Below are 11,797 nucleotides of genomic sequence, written 5' to 3'. Positions count from 1 at the left end.
GCTTGGGGGCCAGGGGTGCCGTTAGGCCCAGAAGCCCACTGCTCGGCATAACTCTTCTTCAGACCACTGAGATCGATCTGAAGGTCAGACATGTCGGAAGTAATGCCCTTCATGAGGAATTTGAAGCCCGCGTCAGAAAAGTCTTTGGCAAATCCGTTGAAGTCAGGATGTTGCCTGAAAGACTCCTCCAGCAGGGCTCCGTTGCCGAAACGCTTATTCGCCGCCTTTAGCTCGGTAGTCGCACGCTTCAGCTCATCGTCCTTCGCTTCAAGCGCCTGAAGCATGTCGTCCTTCTCCTTGAGGAGTTGGAACTTCTCCTTCTCCAGGCCCTTAGTGATGGCATGGGCAGCTCGGAGCTGGGCCTTGCGTTTGTCCTCTTCTCTCTTCAACAGCTCGGCCTTGGCCTCCACCTCGACCTTCAGACTGTTCACCTCAGAGTGAGCCCTTAGCAGCTCATCCTTCATGGTGGAGGAAGCAGCCTCCAAGGCAGCAGAGAATTCCTCTTTCTCCCTCGCCGCCAGAACTTCCCTCCCATCCAGCTCGGCCTTTACAGCTAGGGCCGATTGAATGGAAGCAACAAACGCCTGAGAAAAAACACTAAGAAGAAAATTAGACCGAGCTACTTGTTAGGTAAATTGAGCAAAATAAAGAAACCAATCTCACCTCAGCGGCGTAGTCGATGGTCCTCTGCAGAACGGACCCCGGGTCACTTACAAATTTGGACGCTTTTCTGAGGTAGCGGTCCAAACTTGCAGCTGAGATGCGGGACACCTGGTCCCTCACCCCAGAACTTGATGGTTCAATTCTGAATGGTGCTGTCACGTTGGACGTCCCGCCCATCTTGGCTTCAAGATCGTCCACCCGGTCTGCGAAGCTCGCAGGCAGGACCCCACAAGCTTCGACCTCCAAGGGGAAGGTGATTTTCTTCTTCTTCTTCCTCCGCTTCAGAGGGGCCCCCTCCCCCACCTCCTCGCCCAAGGGCGAGACGTCCACCGCTTCGGTCTGACCCCTTGGGCGCTTCTCCCGCGAAGGACCTCCAGAAGACTCCAGCTCGATCACTGAGGTTGGATCTTCTGAGGCTGGCCCTGCCACAACAGGAGTTGCAGGTTCCGAACTCTGGGCGGCCTCGAGAGCATGGGCTCGGCCCTTGGACTTGCGCTTTACGTTACTCGCAAATCCGCAAACCATGGCTGCGAAACAAAGAACAGAAAGTCAGCACAAAGTTAGGGGAAAGGGGGGTAGCAAGCTTGGCATACCTAGTTCGGAGTTCGGCCTTGAAGTTTCGATGGGACGAACTGCAGGGTTGTAATCCAACAGCCCGGACTCGAGCAGCAGTTTGTCGGTCACCAAGGTTCCGACCTTCCTACCCCTCGGAAAGTGCTCCTTGTAATATTTCAGCGTGTCGAAGGAGGCTTGAGTAAGCTCGGGAACTGGCCGGATTGATACTGCACAAGACAAAATCTGAGTTAGACCTGAATAACAAGAAAGAAAGCTTATCATAAAAAGCAAAAACTACTCCGTACCTAAGTTCCCAAACCTAGTGGGAACGTCAAAGAAGGAACGACCTGACTCGTCCTTTGCAAGCCATTCCCCAGAAGCGTAGAACCACTTCCTCACCCATCCTTTGATGGAGGTCGGCCCCTTAACTATACCCCTTGCGCCTTTCCTTGCGCACATATAGTACCGACCAGGCTTCTTAGTTATCCTTTTCGCTTCGAAGCACGTGAGGAGCTGGTCAACATCCAATAGCTCGGCCTCTTCATTGTCCCGAGCTCGTAACCAAAAAAGGATGGCCAAAGCAAAAATGACACCCCACTCATTGGGGGCCACTTGAGCCGGAGCCAGCCCAGTTCGGAAAAGAAACTCTTGGACGAAAAGGTGAAGGGGAAGTCTGAGGCCGTACTCAAGCATTTTGAAGTAGAGAGTGACCCATCATTCTGGAGGATTGTTAGCTCTCTCCCCCTCCTCTGGAATCCTAAGGAGGATGTTTTCAGGGATAGCGAACCCCCTACGAAGGGGTCCGAGGTAGTGCTCGGGTATCCTAGAAGAGTATTCTAAACCCTGACCCGAGGTGGAAGCATCACTATCCTCCCCGTCGTCGGAGAACCTAAAGTTTTCTATCTCCTCGAGCTCGGACTCTAACCTACGAGCTAAATCCTCATCGGATCCTAAGGCGCTACTAAAAGAGGACGACATGGAAACTATGCTCGAAAGAGAATGAGAGGGAAGAGACCGACCTACCAAGGGTTCGAGCTGCCTTCAGATCGAACTCCAAGAATTCAGGAAGCGTAAGGTATGACCTGAAGGATTGGGGGTATTTATACTCATCGGAAAACTTTCCCCACCGTACACGTGTAGTCAACGAGCGGTTAGGATCTTCCCAAAATCCGAAGCGTCGAAATATTTGAATATTTCGACGATAAATCTACCGCAACAGTTGTATTTTTCCACGAATAGGAAGTCGCCACGTGTCCAAAGCGAATCGAATGAACTTCTCTGCCAGGTCGAGATCGAACCGGACAGAGAGGGGGCCGATGTTTGGGGGAGAAAATACCCTAGACACGTGGAGGACAGCTATTGGTGTTTCAAGATGACTCATGAGTCATGCCCAACTCGAACCGTCAAGATTACCACCACTAGCATCGACATGTGCTAAGTATAAGGGCCGAGGTGCGACCTGGTCAAGGTCCGATCTACTGGGACGCTCAGCGGGTCCGATGTGAGCAACTGTCAGCGGCGTGATTATCGGGTGTAACCGTCGGTCCCGAGATGACCGGATGTAACCGTCGGTCCCGAGATCACCGGGTGTAACCGTCGCGAGATTAACGGGACTACCTCCCATAAGTAGAGGACCTCACTCCACACTCAGGTATGGTTTTTTACCTTGAACTAAACTGGGAATCCGACCTATACTGACTTGATCGTCGGAGTGTTCGCCTTTTTGTGCAGGTCCGCCCAAGTGTTCAGATCGGTCCGGAGACCGAGTTCGAGCTGCGATCAGAATAAACACTGTTGTGCATATTCTTGCATAAACACGTTGGAAATTAAAGAGTTATTGAGAGAAAAATATATATAGAGTAGAGATGAGATAACGTAGTCGTTTTACTTTTACTTTTTTTCTATTTTAGCTATGTATTTTTAAAACCTTCATTTTGATTATATTTAAAACCTTTATTTTGATTATATTTGTCCATTTTGGCTATTGTAGGTTAAAAAATGTCTTGTTTATCTACTTTTAAAAAGTGATACATCAATTTTTTTGTTTTATCCAAATATTATCAAATTTATATTAAAAAGTTGTTGTTAAGTGAAGAAAAATAGAGGAAGTACGTAATCCATAAATATCACTTTTAAAAAGTATAATAACCAGATATGACACAATTGAAAGGTAAGAAAAGTTAAAATATTATCGTCAATTTTAGTAGTGTAATTTCAAAATATTTATTTTTGTCAATATACTCTCAACTGTGGTTAAGTTGAATTCGAGTATTTTAAAAGATTCGTTTTGGTACCCCTACCTTTAAAAAATGACCACTTTTGTCTATCATTTTTATTTTCAATATTTCATCTTTTATATCATAATTTCAACACGATGTTACGCTCAATATAGTTACTTAAATGTAACCATAATTTTATATTAAAAAATTTTCGTCATGTGTAGAATTTGTGTTAAAATTACATAAATAAAAATTAAAATGATCATATTTAAAAATTACATGAATTATAAATAAGCATTTTGAAAGTACATATACTAAAACAAATAAAGAACGAATATTTTAAACTTTCTTGCATAATGGTACAGGAGCAAGAACTTTCGACCTCGTCGTATCACTCGTCTCAAGTATTTTAATAAAAAAAAAAACGGCCAAAATAGTATTTTAATAAAAAAAAATTCACTAACTATGAAATTACAAAAACACCATTGTATGGACCAATTTGGCGCCATTTGAAACAAGAGGAAACAACACAAATCGCATTTTTTGGTCACTTAGACTTCCCTGACAGCCACAGTCTGATCTCTCTGCATTCCAACTTCGCTTTTTTTCACCTCTAATGGCAAATCAACCATCCTTTCAATTTATTTCTCTCTTCTCCAAACCCTAATCTTCACGCTTCACTTCCATTTTCAAGGTACCGAACTTCACCAAACTTCTTCCGCCTTTGTTTTGTTTTAATTTCGATTTTATGCTTGATTAGGATGTGGTAGCGGCTGCTTTTGAATGTCGAAGTTTTCGTCTCCCGTTTCGTTTGGTATAACATGCATTAGGATCGGGTAAAAGTTGGCTGTTGGTTTCTGGGTGAAGTCGTTCTCGAATGGGAGCTTCAGCTTTATAGGGTAATCAGTTTTGTGATTTTCGTTCTTTTATAGTGTGATTGCGGCACAGTTCATTCAGCCTTCTTTGGGATTTTTGTCTGAGTTTATGGCGGAGTAGGATGCGGTGATGGTTTGTCTTCCGGAGCTTAGCTTTTTTGGGGCGTTTTTGCTTTTGAATGTTGAGTTTTTTTCTCCCATTTATTTGGATATGACATGCGTTAGGTTCAACGTGTTTTTATTTTCTGAGGGAAGTTAATAGATTCTGTGGAAGTTAGTTTATTAGGGGTAAAATCGTTCTAGAATTGGAGCTTTATAAGAGGTAATCAGTTTTGTGTGTGCTTGTGTTTATTTATTTATTTTTATTATTTTTTTTAGTGTGATCGAGGCACAGTTCATTCATTCAACTAATCTGCTGGACACCTTTGTAAATTGTCTAGTATCGAAAAAATCTTAGAATGTTCAGGCCTGTTTGATGATGTTACTGTTTTCTGCCTGCTGTCTATGAGAAATAGGTGCATCTGTAACTTTAATTCTTTTATCAGATGTCTCTGAAGAGACCTGAAACTTTCATTTTCTCCATTCCTCATAAGTCCATGAACTTCTAAAAGTATTTAGTAGATTTCGTTTGAAACCTATTAAATATAAAATTAAGTTTTGTGTTTAATAGGTCTCTAACCTTTCAATTTTGTGTCTAATAGGGCTAGGAATTAAAAAAAAAAGTCTAATAAAAAAGCTTAGGGATCTACTTGACACTTTTAAAAGTTCATTGACTTATTAGATAGAAGATTAAAAGTTTAGGGACCCATCAGACACAATTCTGAAAATTTAGGAACCAAATTTATAATTTAACCTAAATGTTATAAAGCTACATTAAAAAAATGTTATATAAAGAAAAAAAAAAGTTTTCATGTTTTATCTGAAATTAAATCTGAGTGTGTGTGTATAATTTGAAGACTACAAAAATGTAAACTAGAAGTACTCAAAGGAAAAAATAATTGTAAACTAGAAATGATGATCTAAAATGTTTATGTTTCTATCTCTCTTTTAAATTAAAAAAGTAATTGTATAACACTAACAGTATAAGTAATAAATGGTTACATAAGCATAAAATTAATTTTGTTTTTCTTTCTTTAAAATAGGAAAAAGAAATAAGAAACAAAAAATAATGTCTTTTCAATATCTTAAGGAGGTCATTGGTGGTTGACTAAGATATGAACTCATAACTTAACCATGACATATTCCTTTTTTTTTTGTGTTTTTGTTTGATACAGATGAAATACTATCCTTATTCTCATTTTGGTTCCTTTTGCCTTCTGCTTCCCTTTTTTATTATTGCCCTCTTGTATTCTTTCATTAAAAGTTGTGTTTTTTATAACAAAAAAAAAAACGACGACACAATTCTTAAAAAAAAAACTATGATATCACTGGACACATGTTGTTAACCCTACAACAGAAGTCAAAATGGAACAACTAGAAGGGTTTCTCACATCCACAGATTCAACGTGTGGCTCTCTAATTTTACACACTTGGTACAAGATAACTTGGATCTAGTTTGACTAATTTCTTTTTAAGGTAGTTATACTGTATGTTTTACTACCAATCAAGCAGCTAAAGTCTACACCTGAATTAATTTTTTATTTCTATTTTATATTTTATTCGTATCTTGTTCAAAAAAAAAAAAAAACCTCTGTGCCAAGAGTCTGTCTATTATGATATGATTTATGTTATTATTAACTTATCAGATAAGAGATTGCATTCGGTGGCCTCAGTGTTGGAGAATGGGGGGGAAGGGTTGTCCTGGTCCTTGTCCTTGGGTCTCACTTGGTCTTTGACAGATAGGGAAGCGCGGGAAGTGTTCGAGTTGATCCTTTTGCTCTCTGTTTGTTCCCTCTTTTGTGATAGAAGGGATTGTCGTGTTTGGTCCCCTAACCCTTCTAGGGGCTTCTCGTCCAGTTCCTTCTTCAACCTTTTATGTTCCCCTTCTCTTCCCTCGGCATCCCCAACGTTTACCGCGTTGTGGAAAGTGAGGATCCCAAAGAAGATAAAATTTTTCGTGTGGCAGGTCTTACTCGGGAAAGTTAACACCATGGATTGTATTCAAAAGAGCTCGGCCGCTTGCTTGGGGCCGCATTGGTGCGTTCTTTGTAAGCAGGATTCCGAGGATCTTGATCATATCTTATGGCAGTGCCAGTATTTCCAGAGAATTTGCGGTCGGTTCTTTGAGTTGGTTGGTATTTCTTGGGCTCGTCATAGAGAGTGGGGTTCGATGGTGGAGGAAGTGCTTATGTCCTCTCCTTTCTGTGAGAAAGGGAGTTTCCTTTGGCAGGCAGGTTTCTTTGGGATCATGTGGGGGATTGGTTGGAGAGAAACAATAGAATTTTAGGGGGGTGGAAAGAGAGTGGGAGTCTGATTGGGACCTCATAAGGTTTAATGTTTCTTTATGGGAGCTTGTTTCGAAATTGTTTTGTAACTATCAGTTAGGTCATATTCTTTTGGATGGGAGACCCTTGCTTTAGTTTGGCTTCCCTCTTTAGGGCTTTGTTTTTGTATGCCCATGTACATCCGTTTTGTTTTCATTATTCTCAATGAAAAGTTCGGTTTCTTATTAAAAAAAAAAATTTCTGTTATTATTAACTTTAATTTAAGGAACATAAAGAATTGGATAATTGTTTTTTATTTACTTGTGAATATTCATTCTTAATTGCCTTGCCACACGGCTAAAATGGCAATTATTGTTTATTGGATGGAGAGAAGATTCTGAAGTGGTGTTAATTCAGCTGTTCATCTGGCAGTTGTTTTATGGGGCTCTGGATTTTTCATTCCAAGCAGCACCAACTAAGTTTGAATCCTTATATGTTATTTTACACCAATGATGAAAAGTCTTGCCCCTGATTTTAGAAGAGAATTTCATTTATGAGAAATTGAGGAACAGTAGTGGTCCAGAAGAACATCCTTACCATGAGTGCACTAGGTGTTTGTCCTACCGAGGATGCCATACATGCATTGTTAGATTATTTAGTTGAACCTATGCTGCCTGCAAAGTCATCTTCGAGAGATAATCCACCACAATCTTTACAGCAATCAGTTGCAAAGCAGGTACTTCTAAAATTGACTTTTGTGTGTTTAATATTATTATTTCATTCACTTTCAATCTTGATAATGTTCGAACATTTTAATCTGGCTCATAATTTTTTTTGGTTTTGGACTGGGTGACGCATGTTGGATTACTGGAAACATAAAAGTTATACAATGAGCAATCTTTTCTTATTTTATTTTATTTATTTATATCCACGAATGTACGAATTAGCTTACGCATACATCGAAAAAGTTCATGAGACAACAGTCTGGCCTGACTACATTTGATTGCTAATGGAACTCCTAGAATTTTAGATCTTAGGTAGGTTGGTACCGTAGTTTGAACTCATTCCCTCTAAGCCGTTTACCTTTTTATAGGCTTCAATTGACTATTAGGTCAACCTACGATGGCTAGTGATATATGTTTCAATTTCCTTATTTTGAAAGTACCAACAGTTTTATGAGAATACTGTTGCTTATGCAAAAGATATAATTTCCATCAGTCGCCTCCTTCAACTATCTATGTGCTTTAATATCTTTGATCTTTTGAAAGTACCAGACTAAAATATATAATCTTCTCCAGAAAACTCTCTTTCACACGCACATGAAGGAAGATTAGAAAGAAGGCACATAAAGGGAGGAGGGAGAAGAGAGACTATGTATCCTGCTCTTCTCCTTGGTTATGGAAATTACAAGAAATGTCCATCCAGAAACTCTATGTGAGAAAATTGGTTAATTTATTTTCCAATATTTGAAACATCCACAAATATAAAGTAATTCCTGTGGTCCGAAAACACTTTAGACACTCCTGCTACTTTTGCAAGTTTATGATTTTTTTATCTGTCTCATTTAGACTTTTTAATTTAGCTCCATTGTTCGTCCAAAAAAAAAGCACCATTGTTCTGGCAGGAAAGTTAGGATTTTCCTTCCTTCCTTTTTGGGCATTTAACTAGAATATAAATTGACTATTGTCGATCATATGGTTAAGATAGAATAGGTTTTGAAGTAGGTTAGTTTTAACTTCTTGTAGCAGCTTGTTACCCACCACTTCTTCCCGAAAGAAAAACTTGTAAAGAGAGAGAATGAAAGCGTCATCTAACTTTGTGTTTTATCCTTGGATCTACTCCGTAAGGTGCATGCCGTTGTTATATTGTACAACTACTACCACCGGAAACAACATCCACACCTTGAACTTTTGAGTTTTGAGGCATTTTGCAAGTTGGCTGTGGTCGTAAAACCAGCTTTATTGTCTCACATGAAACTCATGCAAAGCTCAGATGATACTGAATTGGAAAACCCTGAGAAGCAGCTTTCTCCAGCAGAAAAAGCAATTATGGATGCATGTGACATAGCCACTTGTCTAGAGGCATCAAAAGATGAAAACGTAGAGGGCTGGCCTCTTTCAAAGGTTGCTGTTCTTTTAATTGACTCCAGGAAGGAGTGTTGCCATTTGCTATTTAGTTTCATCACTCAAGGAGTTTGGTCTGTGATTGAACAAGATTTGGATACCTCTGAGTGCCAACCAGAAACTGTGGAAGAGGAAAAACATGTAAACAAAAAGAGAAGAGTGATTAAGAAACCTTCAAAAGAGGTGTCAGTTGTTGATGAAGCTAAGACACAGCAGCTTGCATATTCAGCAGTTAAGGAGGCAACTGGTGTGTATCTTACTGCATTAACTCTTTAGATAGTTCAGTTACTTGTTTCTTATTCTTATACTAAACAGGTTATACGTATGTTAAGGAAAATTGCTTTATTTCCTACATTTTTACTTTATATGAGACGTTCCCCCCTTGTTGATTTTTGATTTGAAGATACCTTTTAGAATACTAATGATTTATTGCAGAGATAGTTATCTCATCTATATCTTCTTCCCCAATTAAGCAACTGTGAGGTTACTGGTTAGGGAATGCAGATTGTCTTCATCCCTTATTTAATTTTTTTTCTTTTCCTGAATTAGATTATTATATAATTATCGTATTGGTTATGTGTTTTATGTACCCTTTCTGTTCTCTTTTGTAATTACCTCAAGAAAAGGGGAAGAGCTTGGTTTTATCATGACATATTTTGGAGCATGTATAAAAAATAAAAAAGACTTTTTAAGTGGGACCTATCATTTAGTTTACGGTATCTATATGTAAAGAATGCTTTCTTTGATGATGAGTTGGAAGAAGAGGCTTATATGAGACTTTCCTTGGATTTGAATGAGAATTAAGGGAGGATGAGATATACAAATCTAAGCGACCTTAATGAGTTTCAATTATCATCAACGTCCTTCAAATAAAATTACAGGGTATTTAAAGGCAAACCATTAGACAAGATGAATCTTAACAAACATGGAAGGAAAACATTAAAACAGTACATATAGCTTTATTAACTGCAACAGTGGGTAACTAAATAAATATCAGTAACTATTTCTGTGGGGGTGTTAGTTTGCAAGCATGATTTGAGACAGTTATTGGAAGGCTTTGGAAGTGTATATGGCTCTTAGCAGGTTGTGTGAGTCTTTGATTTAGGTGTTGATTTACCCTCCTTAAAGATAGGGGCGACTGGTGGGCTGATTTCTTTTTTTGCTGTCTTATGAAACATTCAGCTGGAGAGAATAGGAAAGTTTTTAGAGGCGTGGAGAGTTTTGAGGAGAATGTTGGGTTTTGGCTAGGTTCAATACCTCTGTTTGAGTTTCTGTAACTATGACATTTAGTGCTTTTCTCTCATTTTTATGAATTGGAAGAAGGTTTGGGTTTTGGCTAGGTTCAATACCTCTGTTTGAGTTTCTGTAACTATGACATTTAGTGCTTTTCTCTCATTTTTATAAATTGGAGTCCCTTTTTTGTAATGTTTTATAATTAGGTAGCTTTCTCAGGGACGGCAAAAATACCCGTGGGACCCGATCCCTTGAGGTACCCGACCCGATGGGGTCGGGGATCGGTCCCCCCGCCCTGTCCCCGTCCCCGGCCGCGCCCCGTTTGATTTTTTATTGCTTTTTCTAATTTTTTATATAATATTATTAATATATATTAATTTTATAAATACTTTTTAATTAAAAAAAAACTCAAGCCAACACCTCATTTAGCCACTTTTTGTTCACTTTTTATACTAATAATAACAAAAAAAATTAATTAAAAAAATTTAAATTAAAAAATTAAAAAAATAGATTTATAACGGGGACAGGTTCCCCGCTCCGATCGGGGAATCCCCGCCTCGTCATCGCCCCCAAAATTTCAGGGACGGGGGCGGGGATGGGGGAAAAAATCCCCAACGGGGCGGGGATGGGGATGGCCCCCCGGCCCCGCCCCGTCCCGTTGCCATCCCTAGCTTTCTGCATCATGGCCATTTTGTATGGGGCTTTCCTTTTTTTCTCCAACGCTTTTGTATTTTTTTTCTTTCATTTTACTCAATAAAAGTTGGCTTTTCATTAAAGAAAAAACACTTTGAACAAAAAAAGGGGCAACCAAATGGGAGGGAAAATTACAAAAAAGAATCCAGATCGTGAACAATAAAAGAAAAGAGAGAAGAAAATCCCAAAATTATACAGCCAGAGGCCCAATCGTTCACCCCCTTATCCATTAATTTTTGAGTCCTCGTCATGTCCCAATGGTGGTTTTTTGTCTTTGTTGCATGCATTCACTGGATGAGTGATGTTTGACCATGGTTGAAAATTTGCCATTTTCGGCCTTGTGTTTTTAACTTTGGGTCAGTTACTTTTCTGCTATGCTGCTTTGTACTCTTGGTACTGGTTGCCTTATGTTCAATCACTACCCTTTCCTTCCCTTTAGCGTCTTTAAAAGTACTTGTTCCAACTTCTTTACTGCCTTCTTTGTTGAATATGGCATGTCTCCGAGTTGTTCCAGCCCCTTTACTTTTCATCATGACCTTCATTATCGATTCTGCAGCATGTCTTGAATATATTTTCCAAAGACCAATCCTCGTGTCTGTAAACAAACATCAGTATGTATGTAAAGTCCAACAAATGAACTTGATACGAACCAGCCCTATTTTTTATTGATATTTAGGGAGAGAATTACAGTGTCAAAGGGAGACATATGAGAGCTCTCTACCTTTCCACTGACCTAACTACCTAGCCAAAAAGATACCTTCTCTCCTACAGCCAATATATATGCGCACACAAAATACCCAAAATAGCCCTTACGATAGATCCCTGTCAATCCTCATGCACTCTCTTCTTCCTGGAAGGCACATTCTTACATTACCCCCCACCCCCCACCCCCCACGGTGAAAATCAGGAAATTGGACAGCTATAGTAGAAGTTGGCTCCCAATTAGCATCCTGTCCAGAAGAGTCCTTCCAGCAACCTGAAACAGCAGCTTGAACGCCCAATATTTCTTTGGTGATGGAATAATAGGGGAGGTGTGCTCGTTTGCTTTTCAAAGTTGGGAAACTTGAAAAACA

General features: G+C 39.6%; 1 protein-coding gene across 6 annotated transcripts in view; it reads left to right on the top strand.

Annotated features, from left to right (window-relative positions):
* Positions 1-3,961: 3,961 nt before the first annotated feature.
* The window catches only part of LOC111018541 (uncharacterized), a 30,271-nt gene continuing 22,435 nt past the window's right edge, over positions 3,962-11,797 (top strand). Inside the window, exons 1-4 of one of the 6 annotated variants that reach the window (XM_088126441.1) lie at positions 3,962-4,131; positions 4,198-4,336; positions 7,108-7,411; positions 8,523-9,045. In XM_088126441.1, the coding sequence (XP_087982567.1) occupies positions 7,274-7,411; positions 8,523-9,045 (661 nt within the window). In that variant the 5' untranslated portion in view covers positions 3,962-4,131; positions 4,198-4,336; positions 7,108-7,273. Of the gene's footprint in view, positions 4,132-4,197; positions 4,337-7,092; positions 7,412-7,973; positions 8,110-8,522; positions 9,046-11,797 lie in introns of those variants that run through there. The other 5 variants (XM_022294654.2, XM_022294655.2, XM_022294656.2 and 2 more) reach the window with 5 other exon arrangements.

Source organism: Momordica charantia, assembly GCF_013281855.1.
Source record: "Momordica charantia cultivar OHB3-1 chromosome 7 unlocalized genomic scaffold, Mcharantia_2.0 BLBB01000007.1, whole genome shotgun sequence".
NCBI lineage: Eukaryota > Viridiplantae > Streptophyta > Magnoliopsida > Cucurbitales > Cucurbitaceae > Momordica > Momordica charantia.
Note: the sequence above shows the minus strand (reverse complement) of the source record. Positions and strands in the feature narration are given on the sequence as shown.